The sequence below is a fragment of the Hakea prostrata genome, chromosome 10 (genome assembly GCF_041222555.1).
Source record: "Hakea prostrata isolate BN-2017 chromosome 10, UWA_Hpros_2, whole genome shotgun sequence".
In the NCBI taxonomy this organism is placed as follows: domain Eukaryota; kingdom Viridiplantae; phylum Streptophyta; class Magnoliopsida; order Proteales; family Proteaceae; genus Hakea; species Hakea prostrata.
In genome coordinates, this window is record NC_142609.1 from 50,480,901 (window position 1) to 50,508,709 (window position 27,809).

Below are 27,809 nucleotides of genomic sequence, written 5' to 3' on the forward strand. Positions count from 1 at the left end.
CTTTGCTTGATATTCAAGAGGGTGCTTTAATTCGGTATTTAGGCATTCAGTTGGGTTCTTGGACTCTTTTTTTTAACGACACATCTATGCTGTTCAAACGCAACCCTTACTTCTTACTTGAAAAACAAAACTAGAAAAACGCACCCATTACTGATTACTCCTTCCACCTTAGACGTCGATCTTTTTTTTTTGGTAGAAACCTTAGACGTCGATCGCCTGAACGAAAAAACTGAAGGAACCCTAATTTGAATTTGAAGACAGAGAATGGCGGTTGCCAGAACTGGAGCGTATGTTGACGATTATTTAGAGTGTAAGATTATGTGTGTTGTAATCCTTATTCACGTGGAATTATTCATTTGACCTATTACAATTTATTTATTTGATTTTCTTAATTTTTTAAGATTCGAGCACATTACCAGCAGAGCTGCAGAGGCTTCTGAACACCATGAGAGAACTTGATGAAAGGTCATTGGGTAAGATTTGTTCTGATATTACCTTTCGATTTTTCTTCTGCAATGCCCAGTTTGTTGTTCTTTCGCAGTTCATATATTTCCGGGAGCAAATGCTTTATTCGCTATGCTTTCTTGGTTTTTTCGATTTCTCTAATAGGCCTGGTTCTTTTTCAAAATTTCGTCCCTTTTATCTAAAGGTATTTTTTTCCGCCTTCGACTAATCTCTCTCGGGTCTGAAGCCATGATAAATCAGACAAGAGAACAAACAGAATACTGCTTGGGACTGCATTCTCAAAGCTCAAAAAGGGGGAACCACGATGAAGACGAAACGTTTGAGAAGATGCAGAAGGAAATCGAGGCAAACCAGGAGAGTGCCTTGAGCCTCTGCACCGAAAAGGTCCTGTTAGCAAAGCAAGCTTATGATCTCGTAAGTTCCTTTCCTTTTGGCTTCTGCATTTTCATTCTTCTAATGATACCATGTGGTGCTTGTGGAACATCAGTTGTTGAGTTTTATTGGAAACAAACACTCTTTTGTCTGATGATAGGGTATTTGACTACTGCATCAATGGCATGAAGTGCCTGATTACTTAATCAAACACTGACTGGTGGTCGATGATTGCATATGGTGCCTTACTTAAACGGTTAAACCTTCCCACCACCCAAAAAAGAAAAGAAAGATTGAAAGTCACAAGTGATTTTAGCTACACTCGCATGACTTAGGTGTCTAGGTTGATTGTAGTTGTCAACCCCCTACTTCAAGAACAAAAAGTGGTCTTTTCCCGTAGGTAAAATGATCAAATTTATATGTTTAGTTTTATGTTTTTCTTTTCTCAAGATTAAGACTTTCATAAATCTTAGAGAAAATTATGTGTACACTCCCTTGGAGTTGCAAACTCTTTAGTCCACTACCGCTTCAAATTTTTAAGAATTTTTTTCATGTTGCCCACTTAAGTTGGGCCAAAACTCTTGACTGCCCATTTAAGTGACAAAAATTACATGTTGCCCACACTGGCCTTTTTTAGAAATTACAAGTTACCCAATGTTACATTTTGACTGTTAACTTTTCAAATTTGAAATGTTTTAAGACAAAAATACCCTCACCATCTAAATTACATTATTGCCCCTATAAGTCAACCTTCACCTCAACACCGCATACGTCCTCTTCTTATTGGCAGTCTAAATGAATTAGATTCTTCATATTTTTGGGATTGATTCTAAGTCTTAACTCTGATTAAGGAGTATTCCTAATTTTATTTATTGGTAAAAAGAAATTATTTTAATCCTTGTTTGTGGGTAATTTGTGGTTCAAGTCTATTTTGTGTGATACATTTGTTTAGATATGGGAGAAACCTCATAAAGTAAGGGTAACAATAAAAATACCATGACTTAAATTATTTATTTTTCCTCTCATTGGTTGACTGAGGAGAAGTTGGAGGATGTATCAAACTTCCACCAGTGGAGGGCTATAGTTAAAATTGTTCTCACCGGACGAGGACAAATAGATCACTTGATTAAAACTTTACCTAAAGATGATGATAATTGGGCGATTACTGATGCACACATACTTGGGCAAATGTTTGACTCTTTGGCAGACAATTTTGTTGATCTGGTTACTCACTTGCAAATTGTGAAGGACTTATAGGAGCATTTTAAGGTGTTGTATTCTTGACTGAGTAATTTGCCTAGGAACCATGAATTATCGCAAGACTTTTATTGAGTAGTTAGGAAGGGTAGAGATATTACTTAGTATTTTGCAAATTTTTAAAAAAATGTATGAAGAACTAAACTCTATCTTACCTATCTCCTATAATGTAAAAGCCATGCAAAATCAAAGAGAAAAACTAGCTGTCATGAGTTTCTTGGGAGGTCTTGGAAAGGAGTATGAGGTAGTTAAGAGCACAAATTCCTGATAATGATCATGTCCCCACTTTAGATGATACATTTTCGAGAGTTCTTCATGTTGCAAGGGAGAGTCCAAATAACACTGCTGAAAGTTCAGCCTTGGCAACTGTTTCTTGCGGCACTTTTGGTGGACAAATTGCTGGCGGACAGAGTACAGGGCAAAATCGAGGGAATAATGCAGAAGAAATTCAGGTTCACACAATTCTTTTGATAGTATAGGACAACTTCAGACTTGTCATCATTGTGGTTGTCCAGGACATTCAACGATTTTGTTAGAAACTTCATTGGAAGCCCCCGCACATTGCTACTGCAGCCACCACTTCTGAACATGCCTTTACAACCATTAAAGTTCAACCTAAGGGTAAGATTGTAAAAATGACTGAGGAAGATTATATTCGTTCCATTTAGTTTCAGGCCACTCAACCACAACCCACTACGGCCACCCTTGTTCAGACAGGTAATGCTACCGCTTGCCTTTCGACCACATCTCACCCTAGATCTTTGACTTAGGAGCTACTGATTAGATGATTGGGCTTACAAGTTTATTTTCCTTGGTTGTTCCATCATCCTCTTTGGTTAGACTTGCTGATCGTTCCTTACCAATGTTAAAGGAGTGGGTACTTCTCAACTCACTCCATCAATTACCTAATTTGCCTTTTAACTTGTTATCTATTATCTATTCATAAATTTACTTCCACTAATAATTGTTTTATGACCTTCTTTCCTTTCTATTGTTTATTTTAGGATCTTACGATGAAGAAGACGTTTAGTAGAGGCCGTGTGTTGGGGGGGGGGTTGTGTTTGTATGAGGAAACAACCACTACTTCTTGTTTTAACATCTACATTCCCCACCAAATACACTGCCGATTGGGGGCACCCCTCCTTGGAAAGCTTAAAATTATTAGATAAATGTCTTCATTCCCTTTCTACTTTAGATTGTGAATCTTGTCAGTTTGGAAAGCTTCATCGTGTGAGTTTTCCACCTCAATAAATAAAAGATTAGACCAACCTTTCTCAATGGTTCATTATGATGTGTGCAGAGCTTGTCATGTTACTTCTGTTTTAGGTTACAAATACTTTCTTACATTTGTGGATGGCTTTTCAAGAGTCACTTGGCTTTATTTGATAAAAAATTGTTTGGAATTATTTAACATATTTGCAAATTTGTTACTGAAATTCATGCTCAATTTGGTGTTTTTAGTTGCACTTTTTGTAGTGATAATGTTAAAGAATATTTCTCTGATCCCTTGTGTGAATTCATGGCTTCTAATGGAATCCTTCACTAATCTTCTTGTGTTGATACTCCTCAACAAAATAGGGCTGCAAAAAGAAAAAGTAGATACTCATTGGAGGTCACCCGTTCTCTCTTATTTGAGATGATGGTTCCTAAATCCTTATGGGCTAATGCTGTTTTGACTACCTGCTATCTTATTAACAGGGCCCTCGTATGTGTTACAAGGTAGTATTCCTTAATTCTCTGTTATTTCCTTCATCCCCGTTATTTGCTTTGCCTCCTTATGTATTTGGTAGTGTCTGTTTCATTCGTGATCATTGCCTGAGAATGTTTTATTCGTGGTCATCGCCCTAGAATTTCTAAACTTGATCCTCGTGCTCTTAAGTGTATGTTTGTCAGGTATTCTTGGACCCAAAAGGCCAAAAGGAATGTCGTTGTTGATCTTTCAACTTATAGAAACATTTTGTCATTGCAGATGTGTCCTTTTTTGAGTTTACTCCTTTTTCTACTAAATTTGTTAGCTAAACTGACCTAAATGATGATCTCTCTATCTTTGTTATTCAAAGTGTTTTCCCACAAGGCATAGTTCCTTTACCTCCACCCATAGAAAAAAATTCGAGGGAAACTCAAGTTTCGACCAAGTGAAAATGGGAAACCTAAGTGGGAAACTGGGAGATTTTGAGGAAACTTATGACTTTTTTGTGCAAGTTCCGATATGAAGTTTCGACTGATTTTAGGGAGTATTTTAGGGTGGGACTCTGCATTTAAGCTAATTAGAGTATAAAGAACACATTGGCTGTATTTTGCTAAAAAAGTCAATGTAGGTATGTCATTCAATGTACATAACATCAATGTAGAGTTGTTCGAGAAGTACACTCTAAACTTAACTTCTTAAGTACATAACATTCAATATATAATTTCTAATTTTAAAGCATCAAATACAAAGTAACTGACAATAAAAGGAAAGTACAACTCAGTGCCAAGAGGAGTGCCTTAGTGGATCCATCCTGTGAGCTGAGTAGTACTATGCTTGTAACATTCTCTCCTCCAACCAACGAACATAGACATCCCATGACATTTTATGCTTATGGTTGTCAAGGTAATCGACAACTATAACTTTATAAGTCTGGTCATCAACATGCCTAAGATAATTAGTCTGAGGGAATACGCAATTTGGATAGGGAAGTCCTGATGGAGGGGATATTTGTGGTGGTATTTGGGGAAACATGAAAAAAACAAAAAAATTGTAAATTTGGGAAAGCTACGAAACTTGCAGGAAAAAGTCACAGGTTTCCACGAAATTTCCCAGGTTTTCACGAAATTTCTCAGGTTTCCACGAAATTTCCCAAGTTTCCACGAAATTACCCATATTTTCCATGAAATTTGGGAATTGTTTTTCTCATGAACCAGGTTTTGATAGGTTTCAAGGATTTGATGAAATTTTGACGGTTTCAATCGAAACTTGGGATTTTTTTTCCCAGTCCCCTAGTTTTTCATTTCGAGATTCCCAAAATGAGAAAATTTCCCAAGTTTCGACCGAATTTTGTTCTATGCCTCCACCTCTGCTGGCCATCACCAAATTGTATGTTTGCTGTCCAAGATCAACTACTCATCCCTTTGCACTGGCTTTGTTTGCTGATCTTGAGGACGTTCCTACCACATTTGACCATGATATTCCCATTGCCCTACGGAAAGGTACTCGTAGTTGTGTTCAAGATCACATCTCTAACTTTATTTCTTATTCTGTTTTATCCCCTAGTTTTTCTACTGCTCTATTTACTATTGAGACTTATCCTATTCCTAAGAATATTTTTAAGCCTTGTTGGATCTTGGGTGGGCTAATGCTATGAAAAACGAATTATAGGCCTTGGAAGACAATTAGACTTGGGATCTTGTGCCTCTACCCTCTGAAAATATTATTATTGGTTGTTGATGGATATTCACTGTGAAAGTAATCCTAATGGTTCTTTAGCTCGCCTGAATGCTCGTCTCGTGGCAACAGGGTATGCTAAAGTTTATAGAGTAGATTATGTACACACTGTTTCGTCTATTGCCAAGCTTACATCCATTTGCATTTTGATCGCTCTTGTTGCTACCTACCAGATGTCACTGTTTCAGTTGGATGTGAAAAATGCATTCTTTCGTGGATAGTTTCACGAGGAAGTATATATGGAGCAACCACTTGGCTTTGTTGCTCGGGGGAGAAGGGTATGGTTTGTTGCCTTTGCAAATCATTGTATGGTCTCAAGCAATCACCTCGATCATAGTTTGGACGATTCACTTTCTGTTGTGATAGAATTTGGGATGACGTGATCTGAGAGTGATCACTTTGTGTTCTTTAGACACTCTGATGTAGGTAGAATCTTTCTTGTGGTCTATGTTGATGACATTGTCATTATAAGAGATGACACTTTAGGAATTGATAGGTTAAAAACCTATTTACAAGAGGAATTTCAGACCAAAGACTTGGGTAAGCTAAAATATTTTCTAGGAGTTGGGGTCGCCTAATAAACAAAGGGCATCTTCTTGTCTTAGCGGAAGAATGTTCAATATACTCTTTGAAACAATAATGTTGGGATCAAAACCCCTGAACACTCCTATGGAAACCAATTTAAAGTTAATGCTGGAAGATGGAACCATTCTTGACGATCCAGAGAAGTACATAAGACTATAGGAAAGCTGAATTATCTGAATGTGACTTGACCTGACATTGCTTTTCTTGTAAGTGTTGGGAGTCGGTTTTTGTCTACCCCACGACCAACACATTGGGATGCAGTTATTTGAATTATGAGGTATCTTTAGAATGCACCGGGACGTGGACTTTTTTACAGTATTCATGGTTGTAGGAATGTTGAAAGATTCTCTGATGCTGATTGCGTTGGATCTCCTATTGATAGAAGATCGACTACAAGCTATTGTACATTTTTTGGAGGAAAGCTTGTGTTGTGGAAGAGTAAGAAATAGACTGTGATAGCAAGGTTAAGTGCAGAATCTGACTATCATTCCATGGCACATGTCACATGTGAGATGGTATGGATAAAACAATTACTCCAGGAGTTAGGATTTGTTGATATCTGACCTATGAAGTTTTGGTGCGACAACCAAGCTGCTTTTCATATTGCATCCAATCCAGCCTTTCATGAACATCCCAGCATATTGAAGTTGATTGTCACTTTGTTCGTGAAAAACTACAACAAGGCATAATATTCCCTAGCCACGTGCATACTGGAGAGCAACTTGCAGATTTGTTCACTAAAGCTTTAGGGAGTGCAAGGGTTGACTATATTTGTAACAAGTTGGACATGAGTAATATATATGCACCAGTTTGAAGGGGTGTGTTAGAAAGGGAAAAATGGAAGAAAACAGCACCATCGTGAGTTAGCAGCAGACGCTAACTCACGATGGGAAAAGAAGCAAATCTGAGAGTTCTAGAATGAATTAGGTTTGGACTTCTATTCCTACTTAAACTTCTATGTTGATTCCTATGGGGAGTCCTATTGTAAACAGCTTATAAATTAGAGTTCTGTCAAGAGGAGGCTCATGATTTTCATTAGATCCTCCACAGCAAAATCATCTTTGTCGTCTTCTTCTCTCTTTCGTTCTTCTCCTTATTTTTTTCTCAAAATTACAGCTAGTAGTTTCTATGTTCTATGCTACTTGGAGAGCAAGTATTAGCAAGAACTACATTCAACCATTATCACAGGAAAAAAAATTCAACCAAAGTTTTAGAGCCATCTATTGGTCAGTTCATGCGACAGCCCAAAAGTTTCTATTCTGAATGAAGTTTCTGTTTTGGTGATTGAAGCATAGCTGTCACTCCAACCATTGGATTTATCGAAACTTACAGCAGTTGCTTGCTAACACATGAGTTCCACTTATACTCAGGCTGATTGTTTTTCTGGGAACTGGGTTATTTCAGAGCCTAAGCTGATTATTTTTTTGTCTTTTTGTTATTGCTCTGTTCCTAGGTTATTTTGGGCTAAATCATCCATGATCTTAGCTTTACATTAGGGGATGTTTGTAATAATAAAATTTAAGTAGTAGACTTAATAGTTTGCAACTCCAGGGGGTGTTTACATACTTTGCTATATTTTTTTTGGATGAAATATATAATTCATTACCAGTACCCCAAAAGGAGAGAGAAAAGAGGAATGTACAAGAGGGAAAAAAGAGGTGGGGGGGGGGACTACAACTGGCTAGTTGGCTGTAGGGATGAACCTAAATTCCAGTAAAAACAATACGCTTGTTTGTTGGGGAATCTAAATTGAGGGGTGGGGGGAGAGTCTGAAGCCTACTGAAAACATCAAAACAGATGCTTTTCCAAATCAAGTCAAGAGGCCTAGATTTGGAAGTCCATCTCTTGAGATTTTGCTTGCACCATAAGTGGGAGATCAAGGCGCAAATCACTAATTTGCTAACCAAGTCACAAATAGTAGAACCTAAAAAGTATCTCAAGAACCAAGGCTAATCCCTAGAGAACCGTAAGGTGTGTTTGAACTTTGAAGTAGGACTAGGGAGACAATGCTATTCCCCCATAGTGAATGGAAGAAGGGTTTGGAGAAAAACTAACGGTTAACATCTTTTTGCCATTCCAACAAAGGATAGAGTTGGGGTTAATGGTCAAGTGTTAGTGGATGAAGAGGGATTGGTGGGGAGGTGAAGGTTGACGGCTTTTCGAGCAGTGAGGGCATGGCGGAAGATGTGGCCTTTGAACCAAACCAAGGGGAACCATGAAACTGGAAGGGACGGGGTACGGGCCTTGAGTAGAGGAGGTTAAGAAGGCTCCAGAAGGGGAAGGCCACCAAATTGCGTCACAAGGGATGGGGTGTAGGGGGGATGTTAGACTTAACTAGCGTGAGACTCCCTGAGGGTTGGGGGGGGGGAGGGAGAGAATAAGGAATTGTTAAAAATAAAATCCAAAAGGTTGGTGAGTTTTGGAATACAAACATCATAGACCTAATGAGGGCCTAGGAGGTTATAGAGAATGCCTGCAGGGTGGTAGGGGTCAAGTTAAAAGAAGGTAGAGGAGCGAGCTGGGTGGAGATGGCGGGAAGGGCGAAGGGTCTCAAAAGGAAAAGCTTCCTCCGCGCTCAAGATGGGTTTGAGGGGGGTGGAGACAGTCCAGATGGTATCCGATCTCAGCAAATGAGAGCAAACCCATTTAACCCAAATGGATTCATGCTTGGTAAAGATCTTCAAGGTGAATTTCAGAAATAAATTATAGATGAATTTTTCCGTCTAAAAAAAAGAATTTCAAAGAATTTTAATAGGCTAGCACAACTTAGTCACAAATTCTCCAAAAGCCAAGGTCTCTCGTGAATTTGAGGAGGCAAAAGGAGGACCACAAAAGGGGATGGAGGAAGTAGGAGGACTCCGTCCTTTCTAGAGGAAAGTGAAAAATAGAACTTTCATTTAGTGGCTTTAGGGATGGAGAAGATCCACATGGTAAAGGTAGGAGGATTCCAAGAGACATTTTATCAAGATGGTTTTGCCAGAAAGAGGGGAGTCCTTCCAGAGTTGATATTTTCCCCCTAATTTGATCAAGCATGGGAGAGCAGTGGTGGTTAGTGAGCCTACCAAGAATAAGGGGAAGACTAGGGTAAGAGACTGGAAGAGTATCGAGGGAAAAGCCTGTTAGGTGTAGAAGAGAGGTTTTTGTAGCGTTATAGACACCAGATAGGAAGAGGAAGGATTTTTAAATTCACTCGGAGACTAGAGAGGGATTCAAAGAGGGAGAGGGAGGACAAGATGAAGGAAATGGAGGTGTGGGAGGCTTTGGAGAATCATAAGATCATCAACAAAGGCAAGGTAGGTGCGTTTGAGGGTTTTCCACTTGGGAAATGTGGAGATAAGGTGCTGGTAATTTCTGGATTAGATAATCTTGGAAAACACTTTTAGGGTAAGGGAGAACAAGAAGGGAGACATGGGGTAACCTTGGCAAATATTGACACAGGAGGGGAAGAACTCAGCAGGAGAGACATTAGTGATGACGGAGAAGTGAGGGGAAGAGATATAGGCTTCAACCTAGTGAACAAAGGGAGGAGAGAAACCCAACAGGGAAAGGACATCAAGGATAAAATTTTAACGGAGAGAGTCAAACGCTTTCGGGAGAGCAATTTTCAAGAGGACAACAAGGGAGTGGGTGGAATGATCAACCCTCAAACGATCTCAGCACAAAGGAGGATGTTGTTAGCAACGCTCCTACTTGCAATGAAAGCAAATTGGTTTTTACTGACAAGGGAGGGATGACTTGACATGTGCGATGGGCAAGGATTTTGGAAATGAATTTGTAGAGAATGTTGCAAAGGGAGATGGGGGCAGAAGTTGGTGAGGGAGGAGGCCCCGGGCTTCTTTGGAATGAAAATGAGTAAAAGGTTTAATTAATGGAGGAGATCTAGGTGGGTTGAAGAAGGAGCTACGGACCGTATTGATGAGCTCACCCTTAAGAGAACTCTAAGAGGCTCGAAAGAATCCTATATTGAAGCCATTGGGCCTAGGAGTGCGATTGGGCTTGTGGAAGTTGATGCCAAAAATGATTTCTTCATTGGAAGGGATGGCATGGAGGGATTTGACAAGGAAGGGACAAACTTATTGATGAGATTATAGGGGAGAGGGGGGATGAAACCACGGATCTAGGGTTAGAGGTAAAGTTGTAATTTCCCTAGAATGTGGCTGCCGCCTGCCAGGAATTTCCAGCAAGGGTTAGAGGGATTGTTTTAGGGTTCTTTCAACAATCCAAGCCTGCTGGAGAAGAATTTCAGATCTGAATTCTTGTATAATGAAGCTCAGATTTGAAATTAAGTCTCAAACTCACATTTAGGGTTTGGGCTGTTTCGGCTGGGGTTAGGGTTTGGGGAATGGTTGCTGTCCTGCAGTTTAGAACTAAGGTTGTTACCATTCTGCAGTTTAGGAACTGTTTCAGAGAACAAAGGTTGATGTAAGAGGGTTTAGGGTTTTCCTGGAACTTCTTAAAATTCTGCAAATTCCACTTGAAGAAGATGAAGTGCAGAAATTCTGAAAACCAGAATTTAGGGCCGCTTTGGGGAAACTAGTGTTAGGACTGGGTTCTGTAGGCTTATGCAATTCTAATTAGGGTAAAAGGGTGGTTTTAGGGGCTGGGAATCATTGAATCCTAAAGGGGTTAGGATTTGGTGCCGTAGGGAAGAAGGGGGAGGGTATCTAGGGTTTGAGGAATGGGCTGTGAGTTGCAGGGGATTGAAGGGGAAGGGACTATAGGGAGTTGTGATGGGTTGGGAGTGGTGGTCTAGGTCAGAAGAAGGGGAAGGGGCTGGGATGAGTGTGCCGGCAGGGGAGGTGGGGGAGGGCTTTTGTGGGGTAGTGGGAGGTCGGGGTAGGGGCTGTGACTTACTTGGGATTGCTGGGATCTTGAAGAATGCTGCTGGACTTGATGTTTGAGGCTTCAGAACTTGATTGTAAAATGCTTGAATGCTGAAACAAAGTTTTGAGATCTATCACAAAGACAACCGTAGGGGGGACCCTAGGAACCCTGCCACACTCCAGCAATTTCTCAAACAAGTTCTTAATTCAACAAATCTCCCAAAAATAACTTATAAAAAGGCTATTTATAGCCTGAAAATAACTCAAACTGGGATCTCCTTAAATGATGAGATCCAATTACAATTCAAGCTGGACTCTTATCAATACTTAAGAAAAGGAATCAAATTACTATGAGATTCCATCCCTTAGATTAGAATCCAACTGACATACTTCATCTTTTAGCCCAACCCAAATAAAAAAAAAAAACAAAAAAAAAAACACACCCCACAAAAGGAGAAAAAAAAAAAAAAAAAAAAAAAACAATAAGCCTTTTCCCAACTAAATGGGGTCGGCTACATGGATTCTTGCCCTCCAATCGGTGCTGTTCAAGGCCATGCTAGATACAAGGCCTAAGCTATACATATCCTTTCTCACCACTTCTCCTAAGGTTATCTTAGGTCTACCCCTAGCTCTTCTAGTTCCTTCAATATGGATTATATCACTTCTCCGAACAGGAGCATTTATAGGTCTCCGTTGAACGTGGCCGTGCCACCTCAAACGACTTTCTCTAAGCTTATCACTTATAGGAGCAACTCCGGACCAACTCTAATATGATCGTTTCTTATCTTATCCATCCTAGTTTTGCCACTCATCCATCTTAGCATCCTCATTTCTCGCTACATCGAGTTTATCTATATGATTCTTTTAACAGCCCAACACTCGCACCGACATCATAGCTGGTCGGACAACGGTCCTATAAAATTTTCCTTTAAGCTTTAATGGAATACGCCGATCACATAAGACCCCAGATGCACCTCTCCACTTCATCCACCCTATTTTAATTATTTGGGAAACCTCATCTTCTAAATCACCTCTTTTACTTATGATTGAACTTAGGTACCTAAAACAATCACTCTGAGGAATCTCTTTATCGTCAAGTATCACCACTTCATCATCTGCCCGATCATGACTAAAGTTACAAACTAGATATTCTGTCTTCAATCTACTAAGTTTAAAGCCTTTTGATTCCAAAGCTACTCTCCATGATTCTAATTTGGTATTAATCCCCACTTGGGTCTCATCAATCAACACAATATCATCCGCAAAAAGCATACACCGGGGGCCTCATCTTGAATGTCTTTGGTTAATTCATCCATTACGGTGCAAATAGATATGGGCTTAAAGTTGACCCTTGATGTAGCCCAACTGTTATCGGAATTCATTACTTTGTCCCCCCACTGTTCTAACACTAGTCACCGAACCATCATACATATCCTTAACTATATCTACATATTTACTTGCAACACTTCTTTTCTCTAGTACTTGCCAAATTAACGCTCTAGGGACTCTATCATAAGCTTTTTCTAGGTCAATAAATACCATATGAAGGTCTTTCCTACATTCTCTATACCTTTCCATAAGTCTCCTAATTAAGTAAATAGCCTCCGTTGTAGATCTTCCCGGCATAAACCCAAATTGGTTCTCCGTAACTATAGTTAAGTGTCTCAACGGTTTCAATTATTCTCTCCTATAATTTCATCGTATGGCTCATCAATTTAATGCCTCTATAGTTATTACAACTTTGAATATCTCCTTTATTTTTGTAAATTAGAACCACAACACTTCTCCTCCAATCATCCGGCATTTTCCCCGTGCTCATAATCTTATTAAACAACTTAGTCAACCAAACTAGTCCATGGGTTCCTAAGCTCTTCCATACTTCAATTGGGATTTCATCAGGACCTGTGTCTTGCGAGTTCATCCTCCTTAAAGCCTTTACTTGGATATCGAAATTCTACGAATATAAGTTCGGACACCAGGCTGGTGAAAAGTGTAATCGCCGAAACATAAGTGCTGAAGAATGCCATTTAGTAAACTAGAGAAATAGGCCCACAATATCCTCCCACAAACAATACACCACTCCAAATACATCAACATGGAAGACTCACTCCCTACCCCATCAGCTATCATAAAAGATCCCCCCGGCCCAACATGAAACCATACCCCGCCCCGCAATCAGCCATCACAACCTATACCTTGAAGATCCCAACATCCAGCGCCATGCTAAAACTAGCACCTAATGGCAGCGAACCCACACCCACCACCAGCTCATAAGAATGGATCCCGATACCTAGAACATCAGCCACTCTTAATACACATAGCCATCTCATTCCACATGCAGGTACCCCAAAATCCCACCTGGACACCATAACGAAGGATTTAGAGTACTCTCCAAATTCCACCACTACGGGATAGTTTACCGGACCTATGTGCGGGACTAAGCACATATCCAAGACCACAAGTCATGGGCGAAGCCCCGGATCACCGCAACCGCACAACAACATCAGTCCCAGTTAGGAAGAAATTAGGCCAGCGCCACGAAAGTAATAAATGCTATTCTGAAGTAAGTATTTATAATAGATAGATCAAAAGCAGAGCAAAATCAAAATTGAAATCCCCCACATCCCCCAAAACCAAACCCCAGAACACTAACCTCGATCCAAAGCCAAAACACCCAGATAATCCGAAACGAAATCCACCATATTCCCAAAATCAGCAGACATCAGCCACTGAGGGCATATGCAAAAAAAGAATCCCAACAAGCGAAGAAAATCACACCCACAAACCACCAATATTTTAAATCTACCACAAACCCATCCATTAGACCCAGAACCAAAGTAAAGTCACCAACCGGACCCCCACTAGTCTCGAATGCAAGCTACAAACCAAACACAAACAAGCAAGAGAGACAGAAGAGCAAAAAGAGATGGACAGACAGAGGGGGAAGACAGACGGGAGGAGGGAAGGGGAGAGAACGAACACACACGGGCAAGGAGGGGTTTGCGGGGAAGCCAGCAAGCTATCATATAAGGTGAACCATGAAAAAGGTTTGGCTAGATTGGGGGGGGGGGGGGGGGGCGCCCCAAGGGGGGGGGGGGGAAAAAAAAAAAATAGGAGGAGGGAGGAGGAGGAAAAAAAAAAAAAAAAAAAAAAAAAAAAAAAAAGGGGAGGGGGAGGAGGGGGGAAAAAAAAAAAAAGAGGGGGGGGGGGGGGGGGGGGGGGGGGGGGGGGGGGGGGGGGGGGGGGGGGGGGGGGGGGGGGGGGGGGGGGGGGGGGGGGGGGGGGGGGGGGGGGGGGGGGGGGGGGGGGGGGGGGGGGGGGGGGGGGGGGGGGGGGGGGGGGAGGAAGGAAAGCCATGGAGATCCAAGCACCATTGGTTGAGAGGATGGAAAGGATAGAGTTGAAGTTGTGGTGAGCTTTGAGAGAACATTGGAAGAAGGGAGTGTTTGAGTTCAAGCCACTTAAATTCTAGATTTCTAGCGGATGTAACTCTCTTGTTGAGAGCCAATGGCAGTCAACTTAGTTGAGAGGGATCTCTCTTCATTAGTGAGTCGACGGTCTAGAGGGTTCAATTAGATGAAGGGTTGGACCTGGGAGGGATTAGAGTGGCAAAAGGAGACAAGGGAGGAAATGTTCCCAGAGGAGGAGGAGTTCTGGACTTTAAGAGCAAGCTTGGTGTTGTGGAGCTTTCTGGCAAAAGCAATAAGGGGAAGAGAGTGTGATGGGGAATCACATGTCCCCCCATTGTCCACCACTACTAGAGGCGTGGACCACCTCTAAACTTGATGATTTGGTTTGGCGAGGAATTTTGAGGGCGTCCAGTGGATACACTTGTGGAGGTTCACCAGGACCCTTAGGATCATTTTGTTACACTTAATGTTTCCATGAGTTGTGAACCATGGACCAGGTGCTTGAACCCTCTTATTTAAGTTGTAGGGGTAATTTGAGACATCTTATTAGTTCATTAAGGGTATTTTAGTCCCTAGGTTTTCTTTCTTTATTATTTAACACAAGTGGGGTATCGTGAAGGAGGCATTGAATAACAAAAGAGGAAAAAAAAGGCGGTGCAAGAATCTTCTCCTCTCTCCAGCGGCAGCCTCCTCTTCCCTCCATCTTGGTAAGCTTTCTCCCCTCCTTTCACTCTCATTCTGTACCACAAAAACCCCCTTCCTTTCCTCTTCCTAATTGTACAATTTTCTTTTTTTGCTGGAATGCTTCTCTCTTCTTGTATAATTTTTTTCCTTCCCTCCTTTCTTCTTGTCGTCTGTCCTGTTCTACACTTCCTCATGGCAGAACCTTTTCTGTCAGTAGTATTTTCCCCCCTTTCTTTTCAGCCAATTATTTTCCTCTCCTTCATCCCCTCTCTTTTGTGTGTGACAGCCCCTTCCCCAATCTCCTTTTCTCTCTGGCAGGTTTCTCTTGCCCCTCTTTCTTTTTCTTTTCCTTCTCCAGGCTTCCCTCCCCCTTGCAGCACTATTCTGCCAATAAACTTTCTTTGCTGTTTCCCTCGCTGCTCCCTCTTTGCTTTCTGCCCTTTACTGTAACCCCCCCTTCTGTTTTGTTGGCCTATTTATTTGGGACTACTGGTTTCCCTATTACATGCAATGCTGATCCTAATTGATGCCCGACTAGTCGTATCAACCGAAATTTCATAATATGTAGCATTTTCGGTCAAAACATACAACTTCGATGAGATATTTAGCATTTCTTCTCGTTTTTCAAAAATGCAAGAATATCGACCGAAATTTTAACCTTTTTGGTCGAAATTTATTCCATGGTTGAAGGTCCTCTAGTGATGTCGTTATCAGAATAAGGCTCTTCTGCCATTGGTGTAGTCGTGTAGATATGTTGCACCGCCATTACAACCCCATAGCTCCAGAGACCCCAGTCGTGGAAGGAGGTGACGCTCTTGTCAACAACATGGTTGTTAGAAACACTCGGCCTTCAGCTTTCGGAACGAGTGCCTCAATCCTCTCTTTATTGTAGCCTATGTTGTCATTATCGGAGTTAATACTTCTACTACTCTTACTGTCACCCCCTCCATGTGGACAGAACCGACCTTCACCCATCAATCCCCTGTTGCGCGTAAACTCCTCCCCCTTGTGGCCTGAAACTGAACCAGTTTTACCCTAACCTCTTAACCTCTCATCGTTCAACCCTCCCTCTTACCAAACCATCCCAATGCTCCCCTCTCTCATGCCCCAATCACCCTTAACCCCACCCCCTCTCACCCCCAACCCCTCCCACGCTTGTGCCTACTTGTCCAACTCCTTGGATTGGGCCCTTTCTTAACGCCCTTGCATCATAACCCCCCTCCCCAGATCTTTCTCTTTTATACCTCCCTTCTCCCCTCCCACCTCTTCCCCCCCTTGGGTCGAAGTCTTTGATCGATCCACATTTATTTGAAACCCCTCCACTCTTAGACCAGCAGAGTGAGACTCGGCTTGTGGAACCCCCAGCCCTGGGGAGGGATACTCAGCCTTTCCCTAGTTGATGCCCTAGTTGCACAAGGCAATGCCCTCCCCACCCCCTTTATGCCTAACAACATCTTGTGATGGAATGTGAGGGGGCTCAACTCCCTAGCTAAACAATCTGATGTCAAGGAGAGCCTCAGCTCTTCTAAAGCCATCTTCTCTCTCTCCTTGAAGCCCATTTCTAACAGGATAATGTCCATCCATTGCTTCTGCTATTGCCCTCTCTGTGTCGCTCCTTACCAACTACGATCACTATCCTAGTGGTTGCATTTGGATTGTGTGGGACTGCCTAAATCCACATCTCCCTTTCCATCTCCTTCCCTCAATTCTTCACCTCCTTTCTTCCCTTCCCTCCACCCCCAACCCCTCCTAGCTCATAACCGTCCGCCCGCCCGCCCACCCACCCACCTTCCCCTCTGGGAGGACCTTTCATCTCTCTCTCTTCTTTTGTTGATTCCCAGGCTTGGGGTATTGGAGGTGACTTCATTGTCGTTAGGTTCAGCCATGAAAAGTTGGGTGGGAATTCCCTTGACTCTTTTACTGTTGATGCTTCCAATAAATACATTGAGGACATTGCTATCACAGACCTTCGCTGGTCCGGCACAATTTGCTATATTAATTTATGATAAAATGCAGTAAATTATTCATTTGTTTTGATATCTTAAAAAATATTTTGTTTGGAAAGTTGACCATAACATAACTCCTTTAATATGAGCTAGACTTAAGCAAGCACTTGTATTACTTAAGATCACATTTCTAGGATCAATACAAACCAAACAAATTATGTAAGGCTATGGAAACCTGAAAAATGACCAAGTCCAAGAACATATATACGAATGCATATTTTGACTGTTTCACACTCGAATTTCCACTAGCTTGCTTCGCATTCCTCTTGTACATTATTTCTATGTTGAAATTTGATGACTTGTTGTGGCTAAATATTGATTTTAGACAACTTGATGGGACGTAACCTTGATTTTTGATGACTTTTGATTTCTTATAATATAAAATATATTACTAATATGTTTTGAAAATAATACTGGAACATGATTTAGACCGCCTGGGCACCACTTAAGCATCACCTAAGGGCTTAAAAAGGACCTTGAACTTTGGATCACCTATTACCTTGACAACTATGCAAATGATTGATATTATGCTTGCAACTATATGACCTCCTTGCCGAGGTCAGTGGAAAATGCTTCTGAGTTCATTGTTATGATGGGAATATTCTTAAATAAAAGGGAAAATTTCATAGACACCCCAAGATACTCGGCAAAAAGCATAGACACCCCAAGCTATGCCAAATTGGCAGTCACCCCCTTTTTGTTTAAAACTATTAATTAGCTAAGAGGAAATGACCAATAAACCTTAGTTGTATTAATATGTATCTTATCTTATCGCATAATATAAAATGACAAACGACGGAAGGAGGAACTCATGGAGGAAGAAAGAAGATGAAATTTAGGATTCTATTCTACTAGAGGCAGCATTGTAAAGTCAAAAGAGATTAAGGGCAATATTGGAATTATGAAATTATCTAGCCATGACTTAGTGGAATTTTCTAACAAAGTGGTACTATTTTGCAAAATTTTTAAGAGACATTTTGGGGGATCATTGCCAATTTGGCATAGATTTGGGATGTCTATGCATTTTGCCGATTATCTTGGGGTGTCCCTGAAATTGTCCCTAAGTAAGTGTTGTTAAACGTGATGAACTTTTATCCAAGCCCTCAGAAAATGGTTTGTATGTTTAGAAGTTCCAAACCATGGTTAGAGAGTTTACGTGTCCTGATATGATTATGAGAATTTAGCTATAAACCTATCAATTTTTGCAAACCCTTGCAGCTAGATAGCCATGTGAAAAGACTTGATGAAGATCTCAACAACTTTGCAGAAGATCTAAAGCAAGGTATGATCCAAATTTACCCTTTTTTGTTTTTGCTTTTATTTTTTATATAACATGTTATCCTACTAACATCAATTTTGGGTTTCGAACCATTTAACAGTCCATGAATCATGGAATTTTCTTCTCTAATGGGGACAAAGTTAAACCTGGTCTCGTTTCGTGTTTTAGGCAGTTGGGACCATGGAACGTAATTTCGACGGCTAGTTTCAAAGACTAGTGAAATAAAAAACCCACCGAAATCGATATTTTCAAAAGTCGCCGGAAAATGGTCGATTTGCCGGCGAACTCGCGAAAATTCGTAAAACTTCGCAGAAGTCGACGAATTTGAAAGTTGAAAGGGTAACAGCAAAACTCAAAATTAACAAACTTATGCAAATCAGTCAAGCTTCCGTCGGTGAAGAAGAGATATACACCCGCAGAAGGCAAAACTACAGAAAACCACAATGAAATCTCACAGCGGCGGAATGTAAGAAAAAAAATCCAAAAAAATGCTTTGAATCTGTACTAGAAGCTTGAAGAAGAGTATGATACGAAATCGATTAAGCTCAAATGGCTGACCAAATGAATTTGACGACGACATCAACTTCCCTGAAGCCAAATGGAAAACCGGATATGCGATCAGAGCCAAGAGGAACGGAGAGCTCAGAGACCGGTAACGCGACCAGAGAGAAGAAGAATGGCGGTGGAGATATTTCGTTTGGGTTTTTTTCTTTACTTTTTCTATTACTTAAATGAAAATATAACTTACACTTCACGTCTTCACGTGCTTGCCTATTCTGTTTTATATTTTTTATTATTTAAATTAAAAACTCAACTTACATAGTACACTCCACGTGCTTCCTGCCACTTTCCCATTAATTATATGATTTATATCACTTCGAAACATGGCGAGATTTTTGTCAATTTTTGGCGAAATTTGACAATTCGCCTGGTTCACCCATGGGCGAACCAGCGAATTCTACCGAAATATAGTTCCATGGTTGGGACAACCAAAATTTTAGTGAAATTTGTTTTAATTTTTTAATTTACAACTTCTGTTTTGAAGTTTTGGCGGGCAAATGGCTTTAGCAGGCTAATTTAGTGGAAGCTTTTCTTAGGCATAAACCTATCTGAATCTTCATATTGCACCCAAAGAAAAATGAAAGAAAAAGGAAAAAGAAGAAGAAGAAAGCATACAAATAGGTGTTTTAAATTTGCACCTTTGGTTGGTGGTAAATATTGAATCTTGTTCTGAAGTTTATGTAATTTTGCCTACTTTGTACATTCTTTTAGTACTACGTGACGTAAACACCAACGAAAACAAATAAATCAAAGAAATAGTTTAAAGACCCAAAGTAAAAAATACAATGTACGATGAATAATGTATTACATTGTCAGCCAGGTACAGTAGTCCCGACAATGCAATACTGTGAAACTATCTGTTGATATGAATAGTTGTAAGAGATGCCTAGGCAATTTGCTGGCACCTAGATGTGTAATGTTGCCTTGGTTTTCTAGGCAATGCGGTGTAATGTCTCCTCGATTGCCTAGGCATTGCGTCAATTGCCATGTCACCTAGGTGTTGCCTTAGTTTTCCCTCTCTTTTTCTTGAACACTTGGAATCATCCAGATGCTATGACAACTATGCTAATATGGACTATGCTGTAGGGATGTCAATAAAACCCTATTGGCCCGAACTAGCCCAAACTTGCCTTGACCTTGGCCTGACTTTCCAACCCGAACGGCGGGTTTGGAGTTTGGGTTACAAAACAACTAGCCCTGATGAGGTTAGGCCGTGAGGTAGGGTTTGGGTTTAGCTCTTGGGCCAACTCGACCTGGCCCTACCCACTATGTGTTGATTTACTTAAATTAAATTAGTTGTTGTTGTAAAGTGGTAGTAGTAGGTACTTTATTATTGAGGGTAGATTTGTCTTATTAGGATATTTCATTTTATTCTCCTTGTAATATTCGCACAATGCTCAGAAAACTCTACCTTTCCTATACTCTTAACCATATAGTAAACTGCTTTTGCTCAATGCAACCATTCATCTTTCACTCATATGCCCTAGTCTCATGTGCCATAATTTTGTAGTATCTGAATCAGAAACTGATGAAGTTGCTGCAATAGATCTAGTGACTATAGTACCCTACAAGACCTAGAAACCACTACCTTCTTTCCTTTCATCAATAAGAGAGCACCTATACTGACCTTCATGACTTCACCTTCAGCTGTGTATCTACACCCATTTGTATTGAAGGTGCCTAAACTGATGAGATTTCTCTTTAACTCAGGAACATGCTAGCCATCAATTAGAAAACTGATAATACCATTAGGCATCCTGATTTTGACATTTCCCTTCTTAATGGTACTATAAGGAGAATTATTTCCCATAAACAGAACTCCACTTCAAAAAAGTTTATAAGTAGAGAACCACTTGCTGTTGAGGCACATATGGTAGGAACACGCGGAATTAAGGATCCATTCATCTTGTGATCTGATTTTGTCATTAGACACCAACATCTTAGGATCAGTCCCATCTTCAACCACATTAGCTTCTGCAGAGTTTTCTTTCTTTTGTTGGTTGGCACCACCACTTGCTTTCTGCTTGTTCTGAAGCTTGTAGCACTCTAATTTGATATGCCTCTTTTTCTTGCATTAATTATAGGTCAAAATCAGATTTCTTCTTGTCGCTGTCTGAATTCCTGTCAGTAGTTCTATTGTTAACCGTCAAACCAACACCCTTAGATTTTGTTATTGTCAATTCATCGTCAATTTTATGTTTACTCAGAAGATTCATTTTGACGTTCACAACTAAGATGGTCTCTCTGCCATAGATCACGGTGTCCCTAAAGTGCTTGTATGACGGAGGCAGTGAAATAACAATACTAGGCCTAAATTTTCATCCTCAATTTTAACATCTATCGTTTACGGCTAAATTTTCATCCTCAATTTTAACATCTATCGTTTACGGATCAGTGACAATAGAGCTAAAATTAGCAGTATGAGATTTGAGAGAAGTACCTTCACCCATACGCAAAGTATATGTTAGGTTGAGTAGCTGCTTTAACCTCAACTTGTTAGTTAGGGATTTAATGAGATACAAACTTTCCAACGCTGACCATAATTCTGCCGTTGTCTTCTTCGAGAGAACTTCTTGCAAAGCTTCATTCAATAGGCATTACTAAATTGCGGTGATGGCTCGATCATCCATATCATTCCAATCATCTTCAAACGTAGCTGCAGGTTTCTTCGTCTTTCCAAATATGGCTTCTTCACTCCTTGTTGAGTAAGAACAACCAACATTTGAACTTGTCATAAAATGAAAATGAAACTGATGTTCCTGTCAAATTTTTCAATATTGTATTTCATTGATGTAGAACCATGGATGTACGTATTGAAAACAACCAAGAGCTCCGATATCAGTTTGTTAAAACGAACACCAAGAAATTACGAATTGAAAAAGAGATGGAAAAACGAAACACAGAGAGATTTAATATGGTTCACACACCAAACGGTGTGCAACATCCATGTGCAAAGAAGAAGCACTTTCCACCATTTAAAAGAATAGTAGAATGGAGATCTCACAACCAATCGCTAGAACGGTGTTACAAGAACTCTCCCCCAAAACCCTAAAGCATAAATCCCAAATCTCTCAATGACCTCGTGGGCGAACATTAGGTACATGTATATAGACTCCAATTGGGTAAACGGGTCGATCCATCAAGCAGGGTTGTACCAAGCCTTCCGCTTCCATCACAGATATCCAAAAATGGGTCATTTGGGTCACCCGCCAAAATCTCTTAGTGCAGGTTCATCTTCGAAGTTAGGTACAAGAATTTGGGTCACAACATAACATTACATCCCCCTTTTTTATGAAATAATATATTATTCAAAGAGGAGAACAAAAGTGGGAGGAATGTACAAAGGGGGGGTGTCGGCAGGAAATTACATCAGCTTTGAGTGAGCAGCTACATGTCAAAACCCTAGGTAACCACAATATGCTTGTTCCTTGGGGTGTCTACAAGAGGCATTTAAGGGAGAACAAAAAGCTTAGAGCAGCCATCTTCACAGATGGCTTCCCAAATTTGGTCATGAAATTTGGAAGTCCATCTGTGGTTTTCCTCTCAAAGCCAACTATAAGAAATACAAGATTGAACACCAGCTTCCCAACCATATCGGCAATGGAGGAACCGTGAAATGAGGATGAGACTCAATGAGATTTGAGGTCCAAGCTGTGCTCGCCTACATCAATGCCAGATAAAAGCCAGAGTAAGGCACTAGATAGGTTTGGAGAAAGGGTTGGCAAAGAAGTGGAGGAGTTTTCAAGGTCAAAGGAGCAGAGGATGCAATGTGGGGGGGGGGGGAGATTGGGATGTGGTGCTGCAAAAGAGAGATTTGAGGCGGGAGGTAGTTGGAGAGGGCCCTCCAGTTGGGGAATATCTTGAGAATTTTAATAGAGGACCCAAGTTCAGATAGAATGGGGATGGGAAAAGGGTAAGGAAGACCCACGGTTAAGTTGGAAAGGGATTGGAAGTTAATTGGATCTTGGAATTCTTCAAGATCCTTGATCCTTTCTTCTTCTTTTCTTTTTTTCTCTTTTCTTTTTCTTCTTTTTTTCTTAGTTTCTGCTGTTTCAACCTTGCCGCAAGAACCAGAAAATAAAAAGAAACAGAAAAGGGGTTGGGGTGGTATCACAAGAAAGAGGGGAAAGGGGGGTTGGCTGCCGTTGCATGAAAGAAGGGAAGGGGGGGGGGGAGATGGGGGTCTTTTCGTAGAATTCTGTTCTCCTTTCTTGAAAATTGTGCTCTCTCTTTCTTGATCTTTCAGTTCAGATTCATGAAGAAAGTGAATAGCAGGAATTCCGCAGTTGTTTCTTGGCTGCCACAGGCTAAAGAAAAGAAGAGAATAGGGACAGAGAAGGGGGAAAGTCCTAGGGGCATCACAGGTTTGGGGGAGGGGAATTAGGGATGGAAGGGGCTGGGGATGTGTGCTTACTTGATAGGGAAGAAGGTGGCTGCTGCTATCGTTGAATGCGTTGATGTCTTGATGATGAAGAAGATGCTTGCTGAAGTTCTCTAAGAATTACTCTTTAGCCTAGGCCACAAGGGTTTCCTCCCCCACTGCCCAAGCCTCTATTTCGGAGCTATTAGAGCAGGATCCACTTTTTTGGGTAACTCCAACTTAACTTTATTCATAATAATAGGGATATTTATAGCCTTACAACCTAAAACTTAATTGGACTCAACTTGGACCCTAGTTAACAAACTTGGACTCTAACTAGGGAATCCGCTTGGGATTAAAATTCCCTTTACAACTCAATACCAATCAAAAGGAATCTCCTAACAATACTGCAAAATTAAAGGTGATTATCCATAAGGAATCTTTTTAAATTAGACTTTAACTAGAACTCTTGAGTAGACTAGGACTGTACCACAACTCACAAAATAATTATCCAAAGAAAAAAATAGATCCATGACCCTTGGATTGAGGGGATTCCAACTAGATCCCTATTGAGCCTTAAAAGGGTCGAGAAATGACCAAAATAGCCCTGGGGTATTCAGCCAGCTTTAAGATGGGCATTTTTGGGTCTAGTTTTGGGACCCAATTATAAGGGGCGCAACTCTGGTACATCACACTAGGTTCGCATTAGGAGGGGATCTAAACACGAGTCAGGATCGGTTGAGATGGTCAGTAGGGGGAAACCAACTCAAACTATGGGGATTAGGTTAGATGACGAATAAATGTCCATTCTAGGGGGAAAGGCAGGTTAGGGAGCAAGGGAGGAGGGGATTTAGAGGCTCGAGGAAGTGATCTATAGGAAGAAGAAGATTGATACCTTGTTGGGGTGAAATGTAGACAAGAGGAGCGTCGAAGGTAGCACTAGCGTGATTGTAGGACTCTTGAAAGAGTTATGTCAACGAGTCAAAGGATGTGGGCTTCATTTGCGATGAATGCAGGTGAGACCATGACCTCTCCGACTCTAGATCCACAAGTGATAGGCTCGATTGGACCTCAAAAGGGGCTAGCGTAGGGGAAACTTAAGGAGCAATAAAATTTAAGAAAGAAGGTGTCACTTAAGCTCGAATCGGACAAGACTTCCACATGCCATAAGTCGCAAAATCTAGATTTCCAGGGAGCGAATCAGCAAGCAGAGTGTGTAGCACCTTAGGGATGCCAATTGGAGAAGGCGACAAATTGGAAGCCTCAAGTTGAGAGGCTTCGAGGTGAGTAGAGGAGTCATACTTGACGATAGCTTCAATTGTAGGGTTTGCAGAGAAAAAGTGCATCGTGCATTGACAAGCGACGACATCAAGAGATTCAGGCATGTCGTGTAGCATGAAACCAATGTCAAGGGAGTGATCCGTAGTGGGGATATCTTCTAGCTGTTGACTGGGCAGAGGGGGGGGGGGCTACATTGCAGGCAGACTAATGAGAAAGGGTAGAGGGGGTTGGGTTCTAGCATGGCATCGAGCATAAATGGGGTAGGCGGGGGACCATAGGAGTGGGAGGAAGTTGGGATTGGCAGATTGCCCAAGGAGGAACCAGAGCCTAGCTACCAGTGGCGACAATGGCAATGGCAATGACATTGAGGTTTGTGTCCATGACTAGGGGTGTTGGGTAAAGCGCATAGCCAGGGGATTTTGGGGGTAGCTTGGGGTGAGAAGAGGTGCTTTGATTAGGGATTGATGAAGGCTCAGGAAGAGAGGGAGTAATAGAGGTGCTCTGGTTTGGTTGGGAGTTGCATGGGGGACAGGGATGATGGGAGCAAGGGATTGGTGAGTTTATTAGCACAGTTGAATGTAGAGTGCCCAGAGATCTTGCACAGGCAGCAGACAAAAAGAGAGGGGGGAGGGAGGCAATCAAAGTGCATTGGCTGGTTGAACCCAAGACAGCCTTCCTCTTTGGGATGATCTATGGAGGAGGAGAGGAGTCAACAGAGACTTCGATACATATCCTTGCAAAAGTCAATCTGTCCATTCTACCAGTGCAGGCATCCATTCTAAGAGGAGTTCCAATGACTGAACCAATCGAGCTGAGACTATCTTGATTCCAGAATCCAAAGGGTAGTCCTGGGGGATAGATCCTCAGGGAAATTCTTTTCAAATTCACTTTCCGGCATTGCAGGTGAGGTTCCCATGGACGGATGTAAATCGTTTTAGCTTGAGCCTTTACTGTTTCGTCTGAAAATTTAGAGACACAAACACCATTATTGAGGAGCTGAGTTTGAAGGGCTCCATTGGCTTTCCACTGTTCCTTGAGATAGTACAGAACAATGTCAAAAGATGGCCTGGGAGTCTGGGACCAAGGAAGAAACTGATGAGACAGGATTTCCAATTCTTGGCTGCCAATGGAAGGGGAGCTTTGGGGCAGAGGGCATAAGGGATGTTCCATTAAAGGACAGAGGGACAAAATGCAGGACCTGAGGGGAGGGGGTGGGAAGGAATGGAAGAGGTCATGACTGGCCAGTCAGGCTACCGGATGACGTGGTCAACCTTCATTTTAACTTTTTAATGAAACCATTCTCCACAATACATAATTAGTAGAAAGCTCTCGCTAACATATTTTTCCCCCATTTTCTTTTGTTTGAGTATTTAAATTGGCATCCTTTTGAATACTGTTAATATGGTTGGCCAAGATAAAGAAATGACTTAATTCTCCCCTCTCCCATGGATACATTCAGTGGTATTCTTAATAGTTTTATTTTAATTCCTTAGAATGTTAAATCAAACTTCTGATCTTATGTTTCTGCGACAAAATCTAACTTGTATTCTTAATAGTTCTATTTTATTTCCATAGAATGTTAAATCAAACTTCTGATCTTGTGTTTCTGTGACAAAATCCAACTTGTTTCTTGACAGAATGATGTGATTGATCCACCATCCTTACAACCTCAGAAAGAGTTTTTAGTAGGTCAAATACTATGCTGTAACATTTTGCGACCTGTAGTTGAAATTTCATGCTATTTCGTAATTTTTGGGGGGATGCAGTATGTTTCACATCCATTGATTTTCTAGGGCAGCAATATGGAGAAATCTCTTGATTCTCTCTGTTCAACTTTTTTGAAAACTTATCTGCAGGCAGTTGTGATAATATTTCAACATAAAATTGTTTTCTCACTTTTGCTTATAGTTACATTTTTTTTGTTTTGAGCTTGTGCACAAAAGAATACTTTCAACTATTTGTAGTATGTGTAGTGGTTTTCCTTCTAGGCTTTAAAGGTAACTTCTGCATTTTGTTTCTTTTCTAATTTTTTTCTTACTAAAACTTCAATGATTATTTTTTCTCCTCAGAGGGTAAAATATCGCTGGATGAACCTGCTATCCTTCCTCCATTGCCTATAGTCCCAAAAGATGAGAGACGAAAATCCTTCTTTGGGACACCAAAATCAAATAGGCTTGATTTTAGGGACCGTGATTGGGAGCGGGAGCGTGATAAGGATTTTGAGCTGATGCCCCCTCCACGCAGTCACAAGAAAAATGTTCCTGCTCCAGTTGATGTTGATCAACCCATTGATCCAAATGAACCAACCTATTGCGTCTGTCATCAGGTTGTAATGCAATGATGACTTTGACTCATGGATACATACATGTGTGTGTGTGTATAATTACTTTTTGACATTTCTAACATTTGGATATTGGTGCTTTATTTGACATGGCTTTCCAGGTTTCTTTTGGAGACATGATTGCATGTGACAATGAAAATGTAAGTGCCTTCCCCGTATAAAAATATAGTTATTTGTGATGTTAAACAAAATTTTCCCTTTAGTTAATAGACAATTTATACAATAACCTGTGCATGTCATATGATATTAACTGGCTATACATGTCATATGATATTAACTGGCTATACGACTGTATAGGAAATAAAAATGTTTTTACTTTTAAAAATTAATGATCTTTGATGTGTTTTCTTTTTTAATCTAGGCAACCTCCCATTCCACAATGTTTGAAATAAATCATGCAATAGTTTATTCCTTCCAATTTTAAATATGTTGTTCAACCTTTTTGAGAATTTTCCTCTCTTTGGTAATGAATTATATTATTCACCCCCCAAAGATAAAAATCTTTCTTTGACAGTGTCAAGGAGGTGAATGGTTCCACTACTCATGTGTTGGGCTCACACCAGAGACAAGATTCCAAGGGAAATGGTATTGCCCAATGTGTGAACCACTATTTCCTTTGACTTCGAAGGGGCTGTGAGATGCTTTGTGCTGTCGTTCTTGTTTGATGCAGGAGAAGCATCTCCATTTGATGTATTTGACTGTTGCTTTTCGGCCATTATTTCTGTACTTGGTATTCTTCCATCAAAAGATTATAGAAAATATTTTTTCCCCTTATTTAATTAATAATTGCCCTTACTTATGCTTCAATGAAGTTCTTGGTGAGAGATTTTATAATTCCTTGATGCTGTGCGAAAGCATAAAAGTGAACTCTACCGGGCAAACATAACCAACCCCACTTTCAGTTCTCATTTTTTTCAGGACTTCAGCCGACTTACAAATGAACTTGTGAATGGTTCAAAAT

At 40.8% G+C, this 27,809-nt stretch overlaps 1 protein-coding gene across 1 annotated transcript; it reads left to right on the forward strand.

Moving 5' to 3' along the window:
* Positions 1 to 27,809, forward strand: ING2 (PHD finger protein-like protein). The gene is made up of 7 exons (XM_089136493.1): positions 1 to 310; positions 402 to 473; positions 692 to 879; positions 18,245 to 18,308; positions 26,577 to 26,833; positions 26,950 to 26,988; positions 27,363 to 27,809. Exons 1-7 carry the CDS (start codon positions 265 to 267, stop codon positions 27,483 to 27,485), a joined length of 789 nt encoding a protein of 262 aa, XP_088992619.1. The 5' UTR covers positions 1 to 264; the 3' UTR covers positions 27,486 to 27,809.